We start from the raw sequence: 27,352 nt of genomic DNA, 5'->3' as shown, positions 1-27,352 counted from the left end.
ACTTCCCAAACTCACAGTAATGCATTACGTTCCAGATGAGTTTAATGCCACTGGTGGATTCTGTGCTCATGGTCTAGGCTTACAAGAGTACAGCATTAAAAACACTTTTTCCTCTGCATTTCAAGTCTCTAAAGAAATCTACTCTTTTTGCTCTTTGTATCACATGTGCACCACTGTTGTCTGGAATTCTTCTGTCTGGAATATAATTTGATATATAGATGTCACTATTGGAAAAGTATATTTTTAATGGTAGTGGACAGTCTGGTTTTGGTTTTGCTTTTTTCTTAACAGTAAAGAAAAGAAGATTTTGCTCTCTACTTGCAAGGAGTAACTCACCACTTTTACTGCCCACTTGCTAACCAGCTTGTCCTCAGCAAGTCAGCAGTTTGAATTTATAATTTCTGAAATGTCAGAATGGACCAAGAGTGCATTTACGTGCATTATGTAGATTGTTTTGAAGCACTTCAGTCTGTAAGTTATGGTGACTCTTTTTCCATGTAGCATAGTTAGTCAATCTGAGGACTGTGCATATACACCTCTGCACATAATGCACATAATTCTAGATTCAACAAACCCATAATAAGTGTAGAAAATGAAACTGGTTGGAGCAGATAGAAATGTATGTGCCTAATGTGTATTAATTGATACTGTAGCTGTGGTACTGCTTCTGACTGTAACTGTTGAACCATTGAATGAAGCCCTAAGAGACATGAGTATTTTCAGAGAGCTATTTAATGCCTTTCCTGAAGGCCAGGCAGGAAGGGTATCAGAAGGGTTATTTGCCCTTCTACTCATACACAGACTGCAAAATGGATGTTTGTGTCTATGCTTATTACCAGTAAGTTTTTAACATGATCATTTTGTTTAATGACATGTTTCATGCCAAGCTTCTTGGGAAATTTCTGCTCTCATTTTGGTAGATGTGATACTTCACTTTCAGAAGTCAAAGAAGAGCTTCCCATTGGCTATTGTGAGCAGTTATGTAGGAGAAGCATCAATGGTCTTTAGTCCAAAGTCTTTGATGCAGTGCTTAGTGGAATCACACTTCTGATGGGGAGGTGCAGGGCCCAGGCAGGCATGTCAGGATGTCCCTGCTGGTTCAGGAGCCGGCATTGCTTGTGCCCACTCCAGAATGTCCGCACACAAGGATTCAACAGCATCCAATCGCTCGATTTGCACCAGTTTGGTGAGCAGTTCTGGGATGCTGTAGCCTGCCGTGCTGATGCGGTCAAACAGCTGCATGCCATCTGTCATGCCACCAATCTCATCCCGCTTCAGCCCGAAGCTCTCGGCGAGGTGACGCCACGTTTTCACTATGGCTTTCTCTGTGTTGTAGGTCGAGCTGAGCATTCGGCTGGTCTTCTCCAGGCAGTCAAATGGCAGCTCTGTAGGGCTCAGACCTGCAAAGGAAGGGGGGGATTGTCAGGTGGCTCTGGGTACAAGTCTTGACATTTATTAAAGTACAACAGATTACACTGTTAGCAATGAATACAGCTAAAACCTTTAAGTGATAGTACATGATTTTGTCTAGGTCCAAAGTTACTACCGTGTATTACCAAATAAATTCTTCATAATGACAGTAGGATATCATAATTAGGGTAAAAAGTTGCTTGGAAAAGAAGTAATAGATAGGTTGTATGAATTCCCATGGTTCTGCCCTTTTCTTTAACAATTTACTAGCTGTCAGAAAAAAGTATATTGCACTATGTCCCTAGTGAGCAGCCCCATTAATAAACTTCTACACGTCAGGCTCAGTGTTTGAGCTCCAGAGACACCTTTGACCCTTCCCTGAGACTGTCACCAGCAGCTGCTAAAACATATCTGTAATTGAAAGTTGCCCTCGTAGGAAAGTGAGAAGTGAGGTGAAGCAATGATGCCAGATGCAAGCATAAAAATCCCTGCAAGTGCTTAACTGTCATTACTATCGTGAATCTCTAGGGAGGATTTAACATTCGTCCTGGGGGAAAAGGCTATTTTTCTCCTGAACATATTTTCTATGTCTTCACATTCAGAAAACAGAGGAGAGAACCAGCTACAGCATTTTTCCCAAACCAGATTTTCACTTCTGTAGTTTTCCTGCTTCTTACCCATCAGAAATAACCTGATGGGAGACAGAGCTCCCTGAATTACAGCACACTCATAAATGTGCACACAAAGTGTGTGTGTGTGTGGAAAGTAAATGGAGTCACATCTCCTGTTCTGCAGGGAACTTAATTTGTATATCCTGCTGAAACAGTTCAGGCAGTCAAGTGCTAAACAGGGTTAAAACACTTACAGCCTGGAAGCTCTACAGTTTGTTGTGACATGTGGGACAGAATTTAGAGAAGCAGAGTAGGCTGAGATTTGTGTCTTACCCTCAGTCCTGACCCTCCCCAAATCACACTTTCATATTTGGAACTTTTTAAAATCTGTTAGCTAAAGAAATAAGACCAACAGGTGTCCTCTAGATGGGGAATGCAAAACTGCTTCTCTGCATCTTGGTTTGTTTGTGTGTCCCAACACAGCCCCCCACAACTCTTCCTGCTCTCCATAGGAAGGAAGGCCATGCACATGCCCGGACAGAGTCTGTGGCCTGCTCCAGCCCAAGCCCAGCCTGGACAGCTCTGTGGTCAGGGCTGACCACAGGGCTCCTGGCAAGTGAATACAAATCTGCCTACAGAGTGTCTTCTTTGGGTTGGGACTATTTTCCACGGATAGCCAGGGGCCTTTCTTACTTTATAGCAAATGCTTGTGATCTGATTTCATATTTTAACATAGGCACAAATGGTACACTCACCTTCTGCAACGTCACATACGTTAGCATACACGTCAAGTATCTTTTTCCTTCGACTTTGAATCTAAATGAGAAGAGATTTATTTCATTAACTTTTCAGTTACAGGATTAAACAATTAGCAGACAGAAGTGCAAAGCCTGTGGGACCTCTCAGTTTCATGGGGTCATCACACAGTGTCCTCAAGGGTCCCTTTTGAAGACTCAAAGAAAATAACACAACAATTATTCCATGAAGCATAAATATATTTCTGATTTCACTTGGCACTGCTAGAGATCTTTAAATTCAACTTCTAGACTTTTTTTGAGAGCAAGTACTTTTCTGCTCCAACTGCCAAGAACGAGGACAAATTCGGTACCATGTATGTGTGCAATGATGAACGTAGGGATGTCTAGATAAACCAGGTCAGGACTGAACACAGGGAATTAAATTCAGACTGAAATTGCCTTCTTCCAATAACCTAAGAAGACTGTAGAGGAGGGGCTCTTCCTTTCTGTCTGTTGATGTAGACCTGCTTAGTGTATTACTAATTAACTGAAATATTTTACAGATAAATTAAGAAAGAAAAAAGCAAAGTTTTGGAGAGGAAAAATCTGAGGGTCCAGGGGGATCTAGTCATTTTTGACAAGCAAGAAACAAGACTCAAAACCTGACATTTTTCAAGCTAAAAATGGACACTTTTATATAGTTTCATTTAGCAAAGTATTCTCAAGTTTTGGCTTTGGATTTGATGTGGAGTGAAAACAAATGTCAAAATGTCATGAGCTCTCAGGGACTGAAATTTTCTTCCCTGAGCCAGCTCTCATTAGGACTGAGCTTTCTGAAAAGCTGTCTTTTTGACAGGACTCTAGCATTATCTCCACAAATTTGTCACTTTTCACTGCAAACGAGGCTTGAATAAAAGCTCTGCTTCCAGTACTTTGTTTTGTGGAAAGATTTCCCTCACTTTATTTGGGCAGTGAAGGGCAAGGCAATCAGTGATGTGGGTTAATGGGCTTGCAGCTGGAGAGCAGAGCGTGGCCGCTCCACCTGCAGTGCAAGCGCGTTGTATTCACTCCTTCCTCCTGGAATTTACCTGTGCTTAGTCAGTCGTGTTGCCATTGTAGGCTTGGATTACCTGTTTTAGAACCTTGAAACCAGGAAATTTAATGGGGTTTATTAAAACTTCTCCTAAGAAAACTATTGGGTGCTTGTTTTCATTCTCCACGTTTAGGGTAAAGAAGCAGGTTAAGTAATTCCTTGAAGAATTACGGAAGATGCTCTTTTTACCAGAGCCAGAAGATGGGGGTTTTTAAACCTTAAGCTGAAAGCAAAGGTGTAATGTTTAGCCTGATGATCCTCTTTGTGGCTGCACATTGTAAATGGGTATTTTATAACTAGGAAAAAGAAAACTTGGTTAATAGCAAGCCTCTAATTTTCTTTATCCCTAAGTCTAAGTGCTCTGAGTACTCTTTCCTGTGTTAGTAACACTACTTAATTCCCAATCTGAAGAAAATTACTGCTTTTCTAACTTCTGGCAACTGGCTTAAGTGTGACATCTTAGGTATGGAGTGGAGAATCTTGATGCAATCTGCTCTTCCATTGAAAAGTCTGTCTTCAGCCTTGTCAGCAGTCTTTAGTCCATGAGGACGTGTTAGAACAAGTCTGGAAGAAGTAGTCCATGCTTTAGGTGCACTTATGAGCTATCTAGCTAAATTGCTTTGGAGAATGTATCTATGATATAGGGTCTTTCAAAGGTAACCTGCTTCTTATGACATATTGTGATTTCATGACTACCCAAGGTGTATTATCCTGTTTCAAACCAGTGCTTACAGAAGTATCATAAAGTTGGATATTTAGAGAGACCTCAAAAACCCAAGCTTTAAAGCGTGAGCATTGAAATAGTTATTTTCAGATGGTCATAATTATCTACAACTACAAAACCATTTAACTTGTATTGAGATTTTGTGTGTCTGAGCTCAGCTGAAAAGTAGTGTGTTTTAGAAATTTTGAGCTGATTCTCCCAACAATTTAAAACATGAAAACATGAAAAGATGCATTTTCAAACCTATTTTTTCTTAAACCATATCTGATATTTGATATTAATGATGTGATTTGGACCTAGCTACAGCCATTTAAAAATAAATTAGAAATACTAAAAAATCAGAGCAGACAACTTCTTTTTGAGGGTAGTTTGATGTTAACACAAACTGAAAGGTTGTGTGGGTGAGGTGTGGCCTTAACTGTGCCTTAAAATACTCCAAGTGAGATAAAGAGCCCTGAGCAGTACATGCTCAGCAGGAAGAAGCAAAGGCCTTCCACAGTAAAACAGTGGATTACAGTGTCCTTCAGAGCACAGGAATCACCTTCAAACCATGTGTGTGTTTTTCAAAATTCCACATGGAAACCAAGCACAACACCGGATATTGTTGAGAAGTCTGTGCTGTGGAAATACCAGTGCAGCTGGGTCAAGGTACTCAGATGTTCTGCTGTCAGCCAAATCCAGCCTGCTTCATTATTTTACTGTCTTAGCATTAGCTATGACAGGGGATTGCTGTTATATGGGTGTTTTCTTTCTTGAAACTATAAAATATAATACTCAAAAAAGCAAATTAATTAGTCTTGTAGAAAATTTTACTTCTATCCCTGAAAGCTATACGTATGCATATATGTCGTTATGCAAAGGAGATTCTATAACAGATTTGTCTGGAGAAGCTCTTGTAAATCAGTCTGATCAGTAGATCTTGTAGATCAGTCTGATCTACCCTACTATGATTTTGGGGGGGGTTGATTTTTTTTTTCCTTGAAAAAAAGTAGAAAAAGGTTCTCAATTTTTAAATCTCAAGGTAGCCTTACCCCAGTTGATTTATTGCTTGTAGAAGATTTATCTCTGGCCAAATGCACTAAAGATAACAAGCATCTCTCTGGAGTCCCTTGCTTGTCAACTGCAGCTTCTTCATCACTATCCATGCTCCGGCTTAAAAGTCGTTCATTCTCAGAAGATGCATCATTTTCACTGTAAAATGAAGGATATGGTTATCTTGACTGCAGTCACCCTCTTTTTGCTTCCTGAGAGTAATGAAATAAAAGTGTTTTCCATGTTTTAAAATGCCTTTCCTCTGAAATCTTGTGAATGTACCTGCCTTCACCAGCCCAGTGTGTATGTGCAACGCCCACCAAGCCCCACACTCACAGGTAGCTTGCAAGAATCCTTTCACAGAGGGATTTTCCAACTGAGGACAGTGTTTAGCCCAACCTAAAAATGTTACCCAGGCAATTTTGGCTGCTGGGCAGAGACAGGATGAGGAAAACTGCCACACCATGCCATGCAGATGATGCTAGGGACGAGGTGTTCCCTTAAGGCCTGTAAGCAGCTATTTTTACTCTTCCTGCCTAGAAGGGAAGGGGAACCTCAGTAAGGCCACGTGAGTGAGAGCTGCACTCTGGTCCCAGAAATTAACCTATCAAAAGAGGAAATGGAGGCCAAAGAGCTGATAAATTGGTCACAGAGGGAATGGGGAGGACACAGGCATCTCTTCAGAATGTGTGTTATCATCTCTTAGAAACCAGAGGGGAAGAGCCTACTAAGGCATCTGGTCTTTGCCCTGCTGCAACAACTTGCCAACATACCCACCAAATTTCTTAATGTGTTCCACTGTATCAGGATGAATGATGACCATGTGCCTCCCCCATTTCAGTGAAACTGGTAATATATTTATCTTTTACCCACCTTTTGACAGCCTTAGCTGGAGTTGCTGTAAGTTTTTCAAACTCTTCTTTTTCAGAGAATATCACAACATTTTCTGTAGAACAACAATTAGAGAAGTTTAAATTGGCAATAAGTTTCCAAACCAGTGCCTTGTGTCAGGAGTTAGTTCTGCTGGCAACCCTACAGACAAAATAAATCTCTCTGCTATATTTTTAATTGCTATCAGAGGATTAAGTGACATTCTGGAAGCACAAAAACTAGTATAGGCAATTCTTCAGTACACTGATGAGGGTTTTATATACTCCAAAGGAGAAAATGTAATTAAGAGAAAAGTATTAGGAATACTTAAGCCCAGTGTTGTCTTGGATAGAAAAAGCAAAACTAAAACAACTTGTACCTTGCACTTCTTTCTTCTCTTCTTGTGTGTTAGCCTGAGCTTCGACGTTTTTTACTGAGTGGCTCTTGCAACAGGCTAGAATATACAAATATAACACTAATTATTATCTGAATCTTTCTAAAAATAACATTTGCAACTAAAATTTTACCTACTGAACAATTACCTTGAGCAGATGGCTTTGTTTTTACAATGTAAAACATGATGATGAGGACAATGGCAATAGCCATTATGAAGATAGTAGACATAGCAATTATAAGAGCTGTAGCCAGATGTCCTTGTCCTGAAAGATCTGCTGGAATAAAAAAAAAAAATAAATGAAGGAGCAACTCTTAGGATCAGAGACCAGTTGACAGTTTGAAGTCTGCTCTACACATAGTTTGCATAATTCTTTAGTTGATCTGAGTCTTGGTTACTTTGTTAAGCATTGAAAAACTTAGTGCTGCGTCTCAAAGGCAAGTTAATTAAAAATGTCTCAAAATTTTGATATTTATGCATAAACCAGTTAGTGGTATTCATTAAGAATATTTGATGGTATGATCCATCAGATACAAAGATGTAGGAAATGGTATTTTATTGTGGGAAGCTGTACATAAGCAAGAGTAGAAGCTTTTATAGCACTGCATTCTTGGAATCAGCGTTGACAAGACAAAAACCAGTAAATATACAAAGGGAATAAGGGCTAAGATGACTGTTGATAACTTTTTGTGGCTGCCTCAAAAGCTCTAAGTTAAAAGGAGGACACAATGCACACATAGAATAATGGATGTTTTTCTAACAGAAACTTAAAAAGCAGCATGGCTAAAAGGTGAACTTAAAGTAAGCTAGGTGAAAAGATATTCAGAAAGAAAACTTGGATGCGAAAGGCTAGAATTGAAAAGGTGTGAAAGGATGCAGAAAATTATAGATATGCTAAAAGGCGTGAAAGCTTTAATTTCTCTGAAAATGTGATCCTAACAGTCATGTTTTCAGACAATACCAAGAAGAACAGCATTGTCAGTACTTCATTAACTGCACCTTTCCCATTTTGTCTTCTCAGATTCAAAAATTTTAAAAGCCAAATGATCGTGCTGAAGAACTGTTTATGTTACTTCAATAAGAGACTGACCATATTTGTGCATGAAGTTATTTTCACCATTCTAAGCTAAGCTTTGATGAGGCAGAGTGCTATTTCTGTAAAGCTACAAATAATGAGCTAAATTTATTGCTGGCATTACTGGGTACAGCTCAAATACTTTTTATGTTCAGCTGACAAACAGCAGTGTTGATTAACTGAGCAAAAAAAAGAATTCTGAATTATTTCTAATAGCAGTTCTAGAAATCTGGAAATAGTGACATTGAAAATAGCAACAGATATTTTCAGTTTGGTTGCACTTTGTTGATGCCCTTTTGAAAACAAAGAGCTGCTAAATTAACTCTGTGAGTGCATTCTTACCTTTGTGAGCATGCTGGTAAGGTGAGAAAGTGCTTGTGCCAGAGGTGCTTGGGAAAATGGCTGAAATGCCAGAGTTAGAGCCTGCACCTGCAATATAAAAACAATGCCATAAAATTCCCTTGTTTCTTTGTCCAGTCAAAGGAATAGGTTGGCTCATGGAAAGAGAGCATTTACTTGGCTTGGTTGCATTCCTAATTATTAGCAAAGGACCCAAGAAATACTTGCTTTTTGAGATGTCCCTAATCCCCAAATGTGTTACTGATACACTGAAGGCTGGGTTACAGACCATGCTTGTGCACACTGTCCAGAAGGAGTGAAAGCCAAACTCCTGAACAGATATGAACTCAGAAGAAAATGCCAACTGTTACACATGGATTCCCATGTTATGGATCTGTCCTGGGTAGCAGAGAGTTTTTCAGGGTCCAGCTGATTACTCAATTTACAACTCACTCCAGTATTTGCAACTGCAGACTGAGACTCAGCTGGTAGATTCATCAAACTAGTGCATCTCACAAGCAACCTTCACTAGCAGCATCACTGTAAAGCTGGTATGCAAACCCTCATAATTCCACAGGAAAAGCTAGGGAAGGTGACAAATAATGGTGTTGATTGCTTTCTGTTCCATGGAGCTGTACTGTCATAAAAGAGAATTTTAGAATTTCCTGTAATGGAACTGGGCAGTATGTGTCTTATGATCTCCTGTCAGTCCAAGTCTATATTCTGGGGAGAGTGAAAATTCACTGAAACAATAAATGAAGAAGTTATAGGAAAACTTCATCCTGTCAGAGGGATGAGATTTTCCAACAGGGTTTTCCAGGTCTAAATTCTACCGTCAAGGTTAAAGTTAGTCTTTCACTTGGTGTCATGCACCAAGTTTTCAAAGCATTAAACCAAGTAATAAAAATAACATATTTTGGCAATAGCAAACAATAATGCATATTATTTGGAATAAAGCCATTTATGTGAATGCTTTTGATAGGAGGGTGTTTGCACATTATTACAAAACAAAAATATTAGGGTTGGGAGTAAATGTTATCTTCCTTCTCAAATGAATTTTAATGCCATTGGTTAGTATGTAAAGCAAACAGCTACTATCAACAGACCCTGAAAATAATTTTCTGTCTTGGAGGAAAAAGTATGGAATTCCTCCTGCTTTGTATTAGTTGTCTGTGGAAAAAGTCCAGTGGTAATTACATTCAGCAGTCCTAAAGGCAAAAGGCTGTCCCAGTCATCAGATAAGGTGTGCACAGCACATGGCTCCACAAGCTGGTTTGGCAACTAGAGTAGATGAGAGCTCACTGTGCCCTTCTTTTGACCAAGTAAATATTCAAACAAATCAAATCACCTGGTAAACTTGACAAGAAATCAAGTGGTCTGGAATGGTCTGAGAAATGTTCTATGGTGAAGAACAAAGCAATATGCTCATTCTTCAAATGAAGAGAAATGTTTTTTTAAAAAGAAGAAAAAAAGTACTATCTAAAATAAAACATGTCTGCATGTTGTGAATGAGAAATGTAAACCTAAAGAGGCTGCAAAGTATGAGTTGCAGGTGTCTTCAAAAGAAATTTTCTCTAACAATCATAAAACTTTCAAACATCATTTGTTGGAAGGAAATGGATTAACTCATTATAATTGGTGTTTTTTTCAAACTGAATAAGGGTTTTAAATAGTCTAGTTCATTAATTCACATGCATTTTGTATTTTGCAAAAGAAGGCATAGACTTATTACATAAGTCTTGCCTCTGGTCCTTTCTCTGTGACAGATTTCTTTCTAAGAAGAATTAGTTATGAGCTCCAGAAACTGCAGTGCAGTAAGACTATCTAGGGATCAGTAAATGAAGCTGTCATCTGCATGTAGTGGACATTAAAGACAGGTAATTTGTAAAATTTTCAGTAATTCTTCACAAAACTGAAGTGAATCAGCCTTGGTCATGACCTCTGTGTTTACTCACCGTGGCTGGACAACAGAGGAAATTTAGCAAATGGCCAGAGCTGTGGCCTGATACTTTCCTTCATGTTCATGCACAGACACCAGGCTTATGTCTATTCTTGCAGCCCCCCTGGCAAATCCAGTTACAGCCAATTGGAATTCTGCATGGTCCTTGCAAGCTGCAACAAGTCAACAATAGCTCCTCTGACACTGCCCCTCAGTGAGCACAGGCAAGCTGTGCTGCTCTGTCTGCCCGGAGTTCAGCTAACAAGCTTCAGCTCATCTCCTCAAGTGAGTTTTAGCAAACTTGCTTCTCCTTTCTTTCACTTGAAACATGAATTCATTGAAGTGTTTCTGCCTAAAATCTTTCAGTCTCTTGGTATTGTTAGCTTTGCATTTTTCACCCATCTGTGCAAGTAGCACAGGAAGGGTAAGGAGGAAGGTCACCACTCTTCATTCGGCACCATCATCACACTTCACCCAGCTCCACCCACACCAGGGCAGGGTGTGCTGCCCACACCATGCACACCCTGGACAACACAACCCCTCTGCTGTGCACAGCAGTGAGAGCCTTCAGCCCCAGAGCCCAGGGGTGCAATGTCCTCTGCATGGGAACGGAGCCACCTCGTTTGTTCCACAGGCAAAATCAAGGCTGGCACTAGAACATGGTAGCCTTTCACACATGCCTGGGAGGGACTTAGTCGTTACACATATTTTAAGCCTACTGTCAAATTTAATAATTTGGCATATCCATTATGAGCCAAAGTTTTTCTTTAGATGTGGCTTAGAAGAAAGTGCCAATTCATGCACCTGCACTACCAGAGGAACCAAACTGCCACCTTCTGTTGAGTTTCAGTTTATATCCCTTTTCTATGAGTAAAAAGAAACAACTCATCACTGCTGCTTTTTCCCAGTCAGCACCACACCATGGCCACAATGGTTGTTCCTGTGCACGTCCAGTTTTGCATCCCAATCACATTATTAATTCTGCTTCCAATATAGGTGACACATAATCTGTAAAGACTTAGATACAGCTCAGGCAGAGGCATCCTGAGGTGTTATAGAACACCATATGGAAACAACTTTTTTTTTAAATAAAGACCGATGGCTGTAATATAGCTGTGCAAAAGAGTGGTTTATATTCCTAGACACCTGTATGTAATACTGTAGGAATGTGATAAATAAATTAGGAAAGAAGTTTATCACTGGTGGTTGGTCAACTTTTGCATTATAGATGTTTTTATTCAAAAAAATTGTGATTTAGTTGTGACTTTCTTGGAGTCTAAACAATTAAAAAAATGTTCCATACTTATTGTTTAAAAGAACAATTGAATCTGTATTCACTTTTGAATGTTTGGGGACTTTAACTCAAAAGATAGCTTTAATTTAAATTACCATGCAGCTGCCTTTTGTTCTTTCAGGAAACAAATGCTGGGCAATAAAATACTTTTTTGTTGTTGTTTCAATGAACCTTTCTGCTTTATGTAACAGACTATTCCAGTTGTTCCTGTACCTTGAGACAGAACTTACAATAAGAAGTAACAAACAAAACCACCAGATTTATGAGAGGAGGAGGGAGAGGGCAGAGGGAAAGGAGGTTTTACCACCATGCCCCCTTGCAAGTGTTTGTGAGTGAATAAAATCTGGTGCAGTAGGAGACCATATGTGCCCTGACATCTGTTGCTGTGGGTATCAGCTTACTGGTCCATTCAAAGGACTGATGCTCACAACCAGCAACAGATTTTTTTTTTTTAGTCTATTTAATACTTAATAACATGTTATGAAAATCTCCAAAGTCTGTACACAACAGACTGTCAGAGTGATCATAAAATAAGACACATTTTAAAAACCTGGTGTCATTATGTGCATCTATTTGGTGCTCTTGAGTGCAGCTTGCTTTCTCCTGATGCATCCCTCCTCTGCCAGGCATAGTCCAGCTATGAATGGCACAGACAGGCTGGGAGTGCCATCACTGAGACTCTTATGGGCTGAAGTAGGATAAAGCACACATACAAGTAAATAACTATCAACCTGAAGTATGAGATGAAAAATATATTATGCTGAGTTGAAATTCAATAAAAGTAGACAGTTTATGGCTGACAAAGTTAAAACTGGATTTTAACTAAACATAGTCATAAATAAAGACCTAGATATGTAGAAAGTGGGGGTCAGAACTTGTAAATAATGTAAATCTGTATTCAGGTACTTAGGGGAAAGGTTTGCTTTCAAACTTAGGAAAACATTTCAAATGGAATGCCTGTGCATTTTTTTTGAAAGTCATGCAAGCTAAAGCAGCTGTCACAGCCAACCTGCTTTCTGAGGTGCCTACATATGACTTCAGTAACCAAACATAAACCAAGTCTGAAAATATCACAAATAATAACAGATAACAGAACATATCCTAGGCACTGGAGGATTGCCTGAGTGATCTTTATTTTACAGACTACTATAAGTTACTCTGATATTTTCTGGAGTCACAGTAGATACTTCAGGTAGGTAGCTATTACACAAGGAAGAGCATGAAGTAAATTAATTCCTGAGAATTAAACTTCTGAAAATGATGATAGGAAAGTTCTCCCCAACTTTTGTTTTTAGTCTGGTCAATCTCTCTGTAAGTAATCACATCACATAAAAGAATTTTTTTTCTGCTGTGCTTTCTATAATGTCTATAACTATTTTATTTCTCTCTCCTTTTGCCCAGGCAGGAGAGTGATGACGATTATGGGCCACATGGCCTTAACCTGACTATTTGCATATGTTGAATTTTTTTTAAAGACTCACTGGGAGCTGTAATCATTGCACCGCACTGGAAAGTCATAGACAAACACTCCATGAACTAAGCCTCTGTCCAGGAATTCAGTGTTATCACTCCTTTCTCTATCAACATGAAGGGGATAATTGCTATTTAAGCTTTGCTGTCATGACTTTAGAGCATCATAGGGAAGAGAACAGACCTGCCTGGAGCTGGTCTCCCATTCCCCTGGTGTCCTGGTGGCCAGCCCGTTGGAATGGGTGGTCCAAGGCTGCAGCTCTGCAGGATTTTCAGCTCCTGAACCCAGTCAGAGCAATCCTGCAGAGACCTGCAGTGCCTCCCATGGGCAGGTGGTGCTCCCTGTGGGAGCTGCAGCTCCAGCACCAGTGAAAACATCAAAGCCATTGGAGTGGTTTTATTGGGAAGAATTGCACCAGGACCACATAACCTCTTGAGGGATACCTGAGCTCAGCCTTCCCAGTAGCTGAGGACAGCAAAGCCCACATTTTCTTCTCAGATCCCTCCCCTTGGAGGCTGATGGCTGAAGCTGGCCAGTTTTATCCTAAGATTAGGTTCCTTTCCTAATATGGACAAACCCTTGAGAAGAAGAATCAGACCATACCACCAGTGAATAATAAAGCACGGCCTTCAACATTTGTCCCAGTACACATGTGAATAGGAAATGGGTGTTGAGAGATCAAGCAACTCAGAAAAAAGAAAAAAAAGTATGTTAGTTCCAGATAACAAGCCTATTTGTTTGTAGGCATAATTTGAAACAGAAGGAAAAATGTCCTGATGTTGATTGCATTACAAAAGGATAAAACTGGCAAGGAATGGAAATTAGTGATTCAAAGAATGGAAAGTTAAAATAAAAATCTCTGAAATAATTATTTTAACTAATAAAGTGGTTTTGGCAATAGGCTTGTTTGTGCTAAGCCTTTCAATTAAGGAAGCTGAGTTCTGAGTCTCCAGTACATGGATTTGGATGTGCCCCCCTGATTACAGCTCGTCACATGAAACATCAATTGTTAGTCAATTGTTCCATCTCATCTGTTTAGTTATTTTTGAAGTTCTAATGATACTATGATAAAAATAATATTTTATATTTCTAGATGTCATTTGTTCTCTTTGCTCTCTAGTATTTAAAAAATAGCCTGACCACATATATTTTCCTTTACCAATATTTTTCTTCTTTTTTAACTTCCCAAGCTATCTTTGGTAGGTGTGACACCTAAAAACTTACACAGGTTGGTTATTGTATCTCTTTTCATATATAAATCCAGCAAAAAAGGTGAAATAAAATAGCATTATTTTAAGAACATACACACTTATGAATATGTACAGTAGATTAAAAAGAAAACCCTCAATCAGTTGCTGAAGTTCTCTAGACCAATAATATATGAGTGGAAAAGGATTTGCATATTTGATGAAATTGTGTAAATTCAACTTCAAAGTGCTCCTAAAGTTAGTGTAGCAGGGTTTGATTTTTTTCTCCAACATTTTTGAATTGGAGTGAAAAATATTAAAGTTTGAAGAGAAAGAGAGTTAATACACATAATTGAGTGTTTCAGCTGCTAAAACACAAAACCTCTTCCAGCTGTAACTGTACCTCTCTGCCAGAGAAACTCCATGTATGGCTAAATCTTCTGTCTTTTACATGTACTTTTATACTGGATAAAAGAAAAAGAAAATAAAAAAAAACCCCACACTACATAGTCAGAGGCCTGAAGTGACTCCAGTTCCAGAGGTGTTGATGGAAAATCCAGTACCATTAACTGTGGGAAGCCACATCTTCGTGTGGTTTGGTGTTCATTACCTTAATGGTTTGATGTACATGGAAAACCTGCCTCCCTCTCTTCTGCAGTGCTGTCATTTATCACAGAGGTATCAGATCCCCACTTATGCCAGCAAGGGGTATTGATGGCTCGTGATCTGCCTCAAGCTCAGCTGAAGCTCCCACACATTTGGCATTTCTCATTGTGCTCCTCTGTGCTCAGCACAGGAGCTCCTGCACAGGAGACTCGAGGGAGCTGCATGTTGAGAGGCCAGAAATCTTACACAGCTGTTTCACAGTGCACGAGATGGGGCAAACTGCAGTCTTTATGGTGATGTTCCCCTTCTTCACAGCAAGAAAAAGCTTTCCTGCTACACAACAAACATTGATATGCTCATGTGTGCACAGCCCTTTCCCCTGTGTGCCCGCTGCCCACAGGCTGACACTGAAGCCTGCTATTCCTCCCAGGCTGCAGAACTGTTGCTGCCATCCTTCAGACCAGTGAGATTTTCAACACCATAAACTAGTGACATTTTGCCTCAATCAAACCTCTGGCCTCTGTGAATCATCTCTCTTCCTCCCCCTCTTTTCCATGATATTTTGTGCTATTTATGTCTCAAGTCCTTTGAGAGGGGAAAAAACCCCAACAAGGTGACAGAAGCCCATCAAGGAATTTTTTTTCTCACTTTCAGTCCTTTTTACACTAGTATTTCCAGATGCTGGGGCATGGGGTGTTCATCTTGTGTCCTTGGCCATTTCAAGTTTTATTAACTGCACATGAGCTGAAAGATATTTGCTTACCCTTTGATCAAACCCAATTACTTTTTTGCCAGATGAAATGTGTCATCAGACAAATTCCCTGAGCAAGTCTCCATGCAGGGGCACATACCCCTGGACCTGGCCATCTGTAACACACAGTCCAGGCACTTCCCCAGCAAGGAATGTTTACAGCCAAGGAGAGCACCACTGTTCTCCCATCCTGTCTCAGCCCTAATGAAGGCCTGAAACAAGATTTATCTGCCCTCATTTTTCTGTATAGGGTTGTAAACTCAGAGCTTGTCACCCTGAGCTTCCTACTTTGAAGTAATTTTCCATTCTCATTTCCTAGTGATGTGCTCGGTCCTCTTTCTCCAGTGTTGTGCTGGGTGCAGGAGATTTTGAAGGAGCTCTTGGGGGAGAGACAACACTGTAGTGTAGTGTAGTTTTAGGCTCCTGAAAGATGCTCAATGCTATTCTGAAGTCTCAACAAAGGAACAGAAGATTCCTGGGGCCACTTGGAGTTTTCATACTGGCTTCTCCATCCTGACAGCCAGTTAATAAGCAGAGGTTGTTCTGCACAAAGGAACCATTCCTTCCAGAATGCTGGTATTATCCTTCACGTGACAGAAACCTCATCCTCTTGTTAAGGTTATGTGTTTGGAGCACACCACTTAGATGAGTTTGGAATTTGCAAACCTCAAAAAATGCCACTGTTGTGCAACACTGACATATCACCTTTTCTTTGCTCTGACTGGTATAATCTGATGACAGTGAAATGTGTGAAAAAGATCATCTGCTAATACCAGATTTTACACTACCTTCCACAGCAACAGCATTTCAGGGGGCTCCTGCAGCAAGGCTGATTTTTCAGCTGGACTGCAAATTAACGGCTATGAATTGGGGCACTGTTATTCCAAATGGGGTTTAGAGATTCAGATATCATAAACCAAATTACCTGAGCTGATTGGTTTGAGGGGCTTGGATTTTGAGACACTTTCTTGCTTTTTGAACACTTGCAATCAAATGGTTGGCTTCATGGACTTGATTAAAATGGAAATATTTAGTGCTTCTAGGACTAATGTTTTCTTTTATCTTATTACCCAATCAATTTGTTGGTTTATGCACCTGCAAATGCCTCACGAAGATAATACATATTTATTCTTGTGTTTATCAAGCTAAAAATTGCATATAGTTGATCAGTTGTGCTGATCATAGTTTCCTTATAGAAACACATTTCCTGTTGTATCTGCCAGATATCCTACAAAACACAAAGATTTCTTTTCTTTTAGGTGAGTAACAGCTCTATAAAGGATATCTGCCAGATATTCTACAAAACACAAAGATTTCTTTTCTTTTAGGTGAGTAACAGCCATAAGATGCGGTACTTTCTTCCCAAATCAGTAAGTAATGCCATGTCTGATACTACTAACAAGCCATGTGTTTGAGACAGACCATCAGAGCTGAGGAAGGGATTAATTTCCAGCTATGGGTTAGCAGTATGCATGGTTCTATTCCCACCAATGGGGCAGTCAGATGCAGCTGCACCCTCTTACCTTATCCCCTCACGTCCTACCATGACTCTCTGTGCTGGGTGTGGCTGGGGTAGAGTTAATTTCATTAATAGCAGCCAGTATGGGGCTGAGGTTTAGATTGGTGACCAAAAAGATGTTGATAATTAATTCAGAGACATTTTCAACATTGCTGAGCAGTGCTTACTCAGCACCTTCTGTGCCTCTCACCCACCCCATCAGTGAGGGGGCTGGGGGTACACAAGGATCTGGGAGGGGACACAGCCAGGACAGCTGACCCCAGCTGACCAGAGGGGAATCCCTCAAATTATCGTGCCATGGTCAGCACATAAAGCTGGGGAAGAGGAGGAAGTGGAGCACATTCAGAGTGATGGTTGTTTGTGTTCTCAAGTCATCATTCATGTGATGTAGCTCAGCTTTCATGGGGATGGCTGGATACTGAACTGCCCACAGGAAGTGGAGAATGGATTCCTTGTTCTGCATTGATGGATGTGTGTAGCTTTTCCTTTACCTATTTAACTGTCTTTATCTCAAGCATTGAGTTATCTCACTTTTACCCTTCTGGTTGTCTTCCCTGTGTGGGTAGCAGTAAGTGACTGGCTGTCTGAGGCTGGACTGTCAGCTGGGATTAAACCACAACCTTCCTACCCTTGTGTTCTCACCTCTCTTCCCACATCTCGCATTTGGGTCCTCCTTAGCACCCTTACCTCATCTCCTAAACAGATGTTATCTCACCAAAACCACACTCACCCTGCCCTTCACCCACTCCCACTGTCTCAGGCAGAAGGGCAATCTCAGGGCTGGGTGGGTTTCTGCAGCCAAGTGGGGGGAGCAGCTGTACAACAGAGCAGATCTTGGCACGCAGCTCAGGGAGATGCCTCCTGACTGCTGCTGCTCACCAGGAGCTCTGTGAGGTGGTGATCATCCCCTGGCTCCTCCAAGCCCTTAAACTGTAGGAAAGTGGTAGATGTTCATGTCCTATCCTTTAAAGTGACTCCCAGAGCACCAGTGATACACAGCTCTGCCGCATCTGAACAAAGCAATCACTATTTATGTACATAAATAAATGCTCCAGGACTTTCAGCCCCTGCTTTCAAACCAAGCAGACAAAATATTGCAAATCCTTTTCATGACAAAGATTTCTAAAATAAGAGAATATGGATGGGATTTTGGTTTTAGAGGCATCAGGTTTTTCTGGGGAACTACTCATTTTTTCTGTTTGTTTGGGGTTTTGTTGTTGTTCAGTTTAAAAGCTTTTTGTACTGATCTCCAGATCGTCTAAGGGGGTGTCAAAGTAATTTGGTCATTCAGAGAGAGCCTCATTTTTTTCCTCTTCTTTTTTTCTTTTTCACTTTCTTTTTCTCTTTCTTTTCCCCCTAAAGGAGACAGCAGTTTTGTGGGGGATTGCCTCTGCAGGACAGTGCTGGTGTGAGCTGTCCCTCTCCCCATGGCATGAGGATGGGTAAGCCATTGCACACACATGGTATGCAAACCAACAGGTAACTCTGGGTGTCACACACACATTCATACTTGATTTCCTCAATCAGCAAATTCTCACTTTTGTCAGTGAAATCTACAGAACTAATTATCTTATCAGTGCTGACCACCAAACATCAACTTTAACCTGTGAATCACTCTGCAGCAAAAGGATATGAAAAGGTGTGATGATGCCCTTTTACTGCTACAAATTACAAATCTACAAATTGTCCCATGTTTTCTTCACAGGTGAACTGAAACTCAGTTTAAAAAAAATACAGACATGGGATTTCCTGGGCCTAATGTTTAAGTAACCCTAATAAGTCCTGCATGGGATCTCTTAACAGATGCAAACTGGAGAACAAATGAGCAATAGTAGATTCTAAAATAAAAGATTCTGATTTTTCTTCAGATGATAAGCATTCCCTCCCTTTGTTGGCAAGGCTAGTTGGAAGCAGAAATTGCTTAAATGGAGCTGGGTTTATTGTTTGAACATAATTATCATCACTGAAAGATTTCACATTGAGCTTCCAGATGATTTTAAGTCAAAACCAGATGAAGTGCACAGAAACAGCAGAACACTTACATTCCTTGGTGTTGGGAGGTGCCAGCAAGCACGAGTAGCAAACCATCCCGTAGATGTTCCGAGGTCTGTTTTCCAGCATGTAGTAACTGCAGCAAAGGGCAAGAAGAGGCAAAACAGTGCAAATTAATATGATATGACTGAACATGGTTCAGCAGCAACCAATTATATGGAGATAAAATCATTTAAAAAAAACTTTTATAAGCAATCTGAGGCAAAGATTATTATTTTTTTTTTCAAATTGCCTGAATAGACACTGTGTTTCTCTTCTTCCTTTCCTCCTAAAATGTAATTAATCAAACATCTAGACATGACAAGAAGTGGTAACATTGCCTAAAACAACATTAGTCTCCCTGCTGAGTTCAAGCTGCAGTTTACAGCATGCCCTGAAATAAGATTTTTCAAAGTAAGAGAAAGCAGTTTTTTGAAGCAGTAATCTTTCAAGCAAGACCACCAGTTGGATATGGTTAGCTAATTTTACTCACAAACACCATAAGAATAATCTCTGTAATCTTAGAACCAAATCTGAACCAGATCATAATAAAAAATATAGTTAAAAAACACCCTCACAGGGCAAGGTAGATTAAGTTTTACAGGTTTGGTTCATTTTTTTAAAGTTCCTTTCTGTATTGTTTATGAATTAGTCCTTGATTGTGGAATTACAGTGTGAAGGAAAGGTTTTCATAATTTGAACTTCTGGGCTGCTAATAAAGTTAGTGTTGAAATATGGTAATTGGCTATCAAGAGCTGGATCCACATGCACCTTAATGAGTAATTACATCAGAATCATACATATGTTGATGTAACATCATACTGTTGATGTTGCAGATATGTCTTTACAAATCACTTGTAAATCACTACATATTTTAATGAAGAGATGAATAAATTCTTAATCTATTCTGCGTAGAGAGGAACACAACACTACAAACATTTTATGCAACTGGGGATCTGTTTTCTGCTCTTATATACCTGCCTATGCATGTGAAGTATGTTTTTTTCTGGAAAATGTATGCATTATGAGGAAATCATTGCTGAAATGGTCCATCAAAATCAGTTGGTGTATTAATGAATGACAAAGAAGAGATACAGGTCCAGGAAATGGAATACACAGAGATGCAAAGGGGAGATGAGGACTGGAGCGAACTCAGAGAGCAGGGGAACTACACGTGGTTCCTCATTTTTTTCTTACTGGTTTTAAAAGACTCACCCTCATTTCATCCTTCAAATATCTCTTGTGCCCCATGGGCCACTCTACCATTCTCTCAGGAGCAAAACTTCATCTTTCCTCTCTTATGGAGCCTACACCATTTTAGGTTGTAAAGCAGATAATAAATACACAGGAAAAGGCTGCCAAACCACAAAAGAAAAGAGTGGAAGCTCAAGATACATGTAAATCTATGAAGAAAAATACAGGGCAGTTAGGATCCACTGTCCAATAGCTGTGTGGGTTCAGGAAAGATAAACAATCCTTCTGACAATTAATTAAATCAAGGTGGTGGAAGAATTCTTGGTTTTCACCACAATGCAGAATGGTGGAGGACATGTAAAGAAAACTGAAGAGGATGTTCATGGTAGGCAACCATTCACTCACATGAGTAGGAAACTCTGCAGTTGCAAGCATTAGTGACTCACCCCCAAGAAGTACTGGCAACAGATTTGTGTTTCTGGTTACTTTCCAAAGCACCAGATAGTAAAGGTGATGTCGGAGATATGTGATAGCTTTGTATCACCAGCTACAGAGAAGCGACCCACTAATGACAAATTTAATTTTCACAGTATTACTCTTCCACTGTGATATTTATTCTTTCTCTCCTTGGCACCTGCCAGGTTCAGGTCTGGAGGGGCTACAGGCAAAATCCAAGAATAGAGGCTAGACTGAAAACTGGACTTGTTTTCCTGCTTAACACCATACTGGCTTATCTTGGGCTAACCTTGGTGGTGTCATTCCAGACTCAGGGACTTGGATCTGGGTTTAGATCTGCCCTCCCACCCTAACAGGGAGCCTGGGACTGACTGGGCAGGAGGTGCAGAGGGGTGGGTGCTCTGCTCAACAGGGGACAATCTGCAGAGAGACATCAAGGAGGAGTATCCTCAGTGGAGGCATAACTTAGCCAGAGCAGCAAGGGTGGGACTTAATTTCATTAGAAATTCACTGGCTAAACCCTTTCATGCAGAAAACAGAGGAGCCTTTACTCCTTCTCTTAAAACCTCTCAAAGAACTGATCCTGCATTTGCTGTAGCCTTGGACAAACACATGAAATGGGGAAATGTCTGTAGCAGAGGCATTTCTGACTGCATTTAAAAAGAAAATTATCCCATTGCAATTCTATCTTGTGAGGGGACTGGAGACTTACCCCTGAAAACAGGTGCTGGGACAGCATAAGGAATATGTATTATGTGTACTTGACCTGTTCTTACTCCTTATGGCCACTACTGAATGAAGACAGACGAGCAGGCTGGAGGAACCCTTGCTCTGACCTACCATTGCTGCTTGTAGCCAGTTGTGATCTCAGTCTCACTCCAAGAATGCCTAATGGATCACCCCACTGAGGGAAGTAGTCTGAGTCACACATAATTTCCACATTCTTAACCTGTCTATTTGGCATGATGGAAGAGCTTCTGGGCTGGGAGCAGAGGACAAAGCCTGCAGTGTCCCAGGAGGTTCAGTCTAGGTACCTCTAGAGTTCATGGGCAACAGGACTTTGGTTTTGAGGATCACAGCTTTGGAACTAAGCCTTTAACATCTTCCTTGTCTTGCACACTTCCTGTAAGCATGAATGACAGTGTTATTTCTATTTTATATGAGAGGGAACACAAAGAAGCAGTGGATGACCTCCTCTCTTGTACCAAAGGCTTCCTTCTTCCCTCAAACTGGACATCAGTAATAGTAAAAAAAAAAAAAAAAAGAAAAAAAAAAAAAGAAAAAAAAATTATCCAGCACTTATTTTAAGATAAAGTACAGAGGATGGCTCGTGTAACCACTGGAAAATTATCCAGCACTTATTTTAAAATAAAGTACAGAGGATGGCTCGTGTAACCACTGGAAAAGGCTGCCACTTCAGTGGTATTTTCTCTGAAAACTTTGGTGCAGAATGTGCTATATACTCATCTTTTCCTCAGGCTTCTTTACTGAGCTGGTGAAAAATAGCAAAGGGATGAGATGTCCTTAAGTGCAGACAGCAGCATGTGGGCTGTTACCTTGGGCAGGTCTGCAGTATGTTATGGAAGCAGTCCTCTGGAAGCCTTGTTTTTATCCCTCACATCTGCTCAGGGGCTCTCTGAGGTTTATTGCCCAGCCAAGGGGGCACCCTGCCAGCTGCCACTCCCCCTGGTACCTGGCTGTCCCTGTGACACAGGGGACAATAAGGACAATCAGCTACTCACCAGCCCTCTGCTCTGACACACAGGCTCTGCATTTCACCCACCAGCACACAGGAGCAAACTCTGAGGACTCTAAGTAGCATGAGGAGTCAGGGCAGCTTCAGAGCTTGTTTTAGCTCATATTTAGTTTATCTAGAGAATTCCATCTATTCAAGCTTGGACTGAGAGGGTGTTTCTCCTTAACTGCTGGTTTTGCCAAACAATCCCAGGACCTGAGCGTTGCAGGAGCGGCACACAGCCAGATTCCGGCAGACCAGTTTCTGCTACAGGCTACACCTGTGCAAACACGATGTTTTGAGATTTCTCCCCAAGCACCAGCTGTGCAAGCTGATTATTTTCAGCCAGCACCCTGCTCCCACCTGGGTGACCTCATTAGTCCTGACAAAAATTGCAAAACAGCAACTGTGACCACTATTTAAGTTTCTTGCTCTTCATGATATATGAGAGGAAGTTAAGAGGGAGCTTTTTCAAGTCACATCATCAGTCTGTTTGGCTGGCAGCTAGACAAGTCCTTCATTTTATTTGTAAACTGTGAAAATTTCACAAAGACTTACTGATAAAATAAACCTGGAAGCTTGCAGGGCCTCTTTAACAGGGCTGTGCTGTAAGGAGTGTGGGTTATACAGCATCTGCAAACTGCACAAAGGCCAAAGGTCAGTAGGAATTACTTTCTAAACCAAAGAGGAATAGTGGCAGAAACTGAGAAGGTATGTAAGGTGAGGTTCTATTTTAGTGTATTTACTCACCCTATAAAAAAACATCAAGAGTGCATATGTATGCTTGGGTTTGCAGACTTTTAGATGTAATATTGTCAATATGTCATGTACATATCCAATGTAGCAATTTCTTTCTCACCATTATTATGAGAATTATACTGAGTGTAAGAGACCATTACAAAGATGGACTTAATAAACAGCACCTATTTTAAGCCCCTTCAGCCAGCCCTGAAACTTGTTTTGACTCTGAAGAACACTACACATATTACATTAACAGCCCCTCAGACTCCACTCTGTTGTGTAGAAAGGACCCGAGAGACTAAAATGCCGTGGTAAATCTCACTGAACAGCTATGTTAGCTAATACTGTCAACTACTGACAAATGTGCCAGCTGTTCACATCTGGAGAGGAGATATTTTATGCCCCTAACATGCTGTAGTGCCAGCGTGGACCCTACAGGGTATCTAAGGTGCTTTCAGGCAGCTCATATGTAGGAGGCAGGACTTAGAAGGTGGCCCTCTGAAGCTACAGCTGAAGGCCAAGCTGGATTTCTTTGAGTATTTAAAATGGCATTGCACAGCTGTGCTTGTTTCATTCCCTTTCCATTTCTAGTAAGAGGAAAAAGTTTTCTAGTTGTTCCAAACATTGAGATTTCAGTAAGATTAAAAATATCTTCTTTAGGATCCCTTCCAGACCTAACTGTTTTATTAAACTCACCAATACTTTTGCAACATTTAAATGTATTGTTTTAGCAGAGATGAAAAAGCATAATTTACCAGTATTGTACCTACAGCTGTGACATGGAGAGGCTGTCAGAGATTTTGACATTAGAAAAGTACTTCCCATGCCTTGGGTAGAGCAAAAGTCCTTACCCTGGGAGACAAGGACCACACTCTGCATCATTCTCCTGGTCCCCAGGTGTCATGACTGTGGCTCGAAAAAATCCCTCGCAGTCCTTGTGCCGTCGGCATATCTGGTACCCTCCTTTGGAAAACTTCTCTGAAGGGCAGGGGATGCAGCCGTAGTCCTCATCTTTGGTGCCATATCCACATGTCTGCAACAACACACAGCCACTCAAAAGCAGTCTTGTGCTGCACACCAACTTCTAGCAGAGGAGAATGTTCACAGCCTGCCCCACTGGCCTTGCAGCACAAAGGGAGAGGAGTCTCTTGTTTGGCCTGTTGGTGTCTATCCTACAAAGACCGTGCAGGGATATAAGGATGCAGCATGTTGTGTGCTGGAAAGGGAGAAGGGGAACTGGAGAATTATACTGTTTGTTAGTGGCCCCCCCATACTACTTCTATCACAGTCCAGCAAACTGTGGGAATTAATTTCAGCTGCTGCTTGGATAGAAAGTGAACTAAAAATGGAAGAGTAGAGAAGACTCCTACAGGAGAAACACAGCTGCAGCAGGGCTATCAGCAGTTTCAGGCCAGGAGACCCCAGAGGGAACAGCCCAAAAGGCAATGTTTGGATGAGATTTTGTAACCTCTGAACTCACATGTCCCAGCTGAACATTACATTTAGATTAAATAAAACTAAGCCATACTGGTTATTTAAACATACTTGTTTGGGACTACCAACTGTGTGAAATACTTGCAATAGGATGTTTATCCCATTAAAACCAAACAGGATTTCAGTAATTTTTTTTTTTAATAAGCAACAATTATCTGCTGTAAATCAAATGGTTACTTAGGAACCATAATTTAAAGTATTGCAGAAACACCCATGTTGCTCTAGTGCAAAAATAGCTTAGCAGGAGAGCAAAATTAACTTGTCAGTGTGAGGGACCAGCAAGCAAACCAGACTGACCAATTTATCACTCTGTATTGGAACGTCAGCCTCAGATTCTAAATAACTACTGAGATGAGAACAGACTAGCAGAGACTGTGTATGGAACTTCTACCTTTCCATTTTTACAGTATCCCTGGGATATGGATTGCTGGTGTGCATGCAAGATGCCTCGCTCCCACAGCACACTTGGAGGTGTGGGTGCTCCTGCTTAGGCACCCACAGCCTTCCCATTTCCTTTCCTACCCGTTACTCCCACACAACAAAGCATTTGGGTTTTTTGCATTTGGTGCTGGCCATGTTCCCCCCAGCAGCAGCAGAAGCTGGTATTACCATGTAAGGTTCTTCACCCGGCTCGCACTTGGGGCAGTCATGGCACATGCCCGTGGTCTGGTTGTAGTACTCGTTCTCACCGCAGTTGGAGTATTCGGCACTGGCAGAGTACACCAGGGAGACCTGTCACCAGAGAGCATTCCAGAGCACTGTCACTTCCACTGCCATCGTCCTCCGTGCCTCACCCCCTCCCCTTGCACCTCTGCCATGGCTCAACAGGCAGCAGAGCCAGCACTGCAGAGTGACACACGCCTAAAGCTCAGAAGCAGAAGTGGTGACACTATTTAAATGGGAGCAGACACAGGTTTCAGCAACCTGGTACTTCCAAGAGTTTCTCAGAGACTGACATTCATGCTTGTTGACACTGCCACTCCTTAAAACACTGAAGGCCATGATTCCTGACCTGTAAACTCACATGCTCTCCCACACAAGCAAATGCCAGAGTTCACACCCTCATCACTCCCAGCTCTAATGAGCCTTCATAAATGTGACTGCAAGGGACAACTATAACAACCAGAGATAATGCACTGCCTCAGGCCTCAACCACAATAGGGCTGTGCTTCATGTGATAGCCAGGCTAATGTGCTTTTCTAGCACTTTCTGTCTCTGCTCCATCCTGGGTCCTTCTCCTTCCCCCTCCTTCCTAGCAGCCATGGTTTAAACTGCACATTCTCTGGTGTTTTATGGAATGAAAATTATCACTGCATTGAGGTTCAGTCCCCAGGTCATGTGTGGCTCTGCCACAATTCACAGGTGGTTATGAATAACCCAGGCAGAACCCTGTTATCTTTGCACACTAGAGAGACATGCACACACAGAAATACCTACCATCAGGAAAGGGAACACGTGAGTCCATTTACATTCACCCAGGTGAGCCATGCTCTCTTGATATTTTACCTGAAAAGATAGAATTGGTGATTGTTTATGAACATGAGTAAATATTTGTGTGTGTTGCCAAAATAAGAACAGAAGGGCTCATAAGCAGAACAAAGGTTACATGGGAGCAATGCCCAGAGGTCTAAACAAAGAGAGGGGGAGATGTGCACGTGCAGTCATGCACACACACAGACACCACACCCCCTTACTGCACATCTCTTTCCTCTCTTTGAGAAGATCATGGCAGGAGGGGATCCATTTTTACAAAAATCTGTGAAAGATAAAGAACCAAGTTTGAATTCTGGCACCTCTTGGCTTGCTGAGAAATCCTCCCATGGAGGAAAGGAGGGCTGCGTCTTGACCACTGAAATGAAGTAGCCTGGCTCGTGTCCACACCAATTAGTGCTTGACCACACTACATCAGGTTTGTCTGGGAAAGATCCGTATGGAGCACCCAAAGCAGAGCCAGGGAGTGAACCAGTGGCAAGCAGTGTGGGCAGTCAGAACACCAGGGCTGCACTTTCCTTGCTGGCTCCTGTGGCTGCACTGAGAAAGCCCAGAGCTGCTTTCCGTTCTTTAGCAAGCATCCGCTGCTTTTTGCTCTTCATAAGCAAACTGCAGATTTAAGAAGTTAAACCCAAGGAAGGAGACAAACCTTATATCCGAAAAGCTATTGAAACAGTTGGGAAAAAAGAAAGGCTGAAACCAATGTTACAAACAATTATACTAATTTTTTAGTGTCTTAAAATGATTAATTTTGAGTAAGAGCTAATGTTCCACGTTCAAGTACTGGATTTCTTTCTAAGGTGAAAAAAGAGACAGGAAAAGGAGGCTCAAATTGATTTTTTTTTTTTAGTGTGATACAACCAATTTAATTATATTGTTACAGCACATAATATGCCCTTGGGGTTTTAGAGCTCCAAATTGTAAGTGTTTGAGATACAGTTGCGACATTTTGCTCCTACCAGATGTAAACGACTCTTTCAATTTTCCTTGCCTCAGACACTAGGAGACTTTTAGCCTCCCAGAAGAGTACAATTACTGCTTTGTGCCACATTCGAGCATACAACTTACATGAGAGCAGCGCTCTCATTTGAGATAGCTACTAACATTTACATTTTTAAACACTAAGTAGATTAAGCAAAGATTATATCACTCCAGCAT

At 41.1% G+C, this 27,352-nt stretch overlaps 1 protein-coding gene across 2 annotated transcripts; it reads right to left on the bottom strand.

The window, feature by feature from the left end:
• Positions 1–759: 759 nt before the first annotated feature.
• On the bottom strand, positions 760–26,203 carry EDAR (ectodysplasin A receptor). 2 transcript variants are annotated; one of them, XM_039714353.1, is made up of 11 exons: positions 26,141–26,203; positions 25,313–25,435; positions 24,061–24,242; positions 19,095–19,180; positions 8,289–8,375; positions 7,020–7,148; positions 6,857–6,931; positions 6,481–6,553; positions 5,607–5,766; positions 2,777–2,837; positions 760–1,400 (listed from the first exon to the last, which is right to left on the bottom strand). In XM_039714353.1, the coding sequence occupies exons 1-11, from the start codon at positions 26,189–26,191 to the stop codon at positions 1,081–1,083; spliced, it is 1,347 nt and encodes a 448-aa protein (XP_039570287.1). In that variant the 5' UTR covers positions 26,192–26,203; the 3' UTR covers positions 760–1,080. The 2 variants fall into 2 exon arrangements, with proteins under 2 accessions (XP_039570287.1, XP_039570288.1); XM_039714354.1 differs by having other exon boundaries at positions 7,020–7,145; positions 26,141–26,191.
• Positions 26,204–27,352: the final 1,149 nt, after the last annotated feature.

The sequence above is a fragment of the Passer montanus genome, unplaced genomic scaffold, assembly GCF_014805655.1.
Source record: "Passer montanus isolate IOZ18808 unplaced genomic scaffold, ASM1480565v1 scaffold3, whole genome shotgun sequence".
NCBI classification, from domain to species: domain Eukaryota; kingdom Metazoa; phylum Chordata; class Aves; order Passeriformes; family Passeridae; genus Passer; species Passer montanus.
Note: the sequence above shows the minus strand (reverse complement) of the source record. Positions and strands in the feature narration are given on the sequence as shown.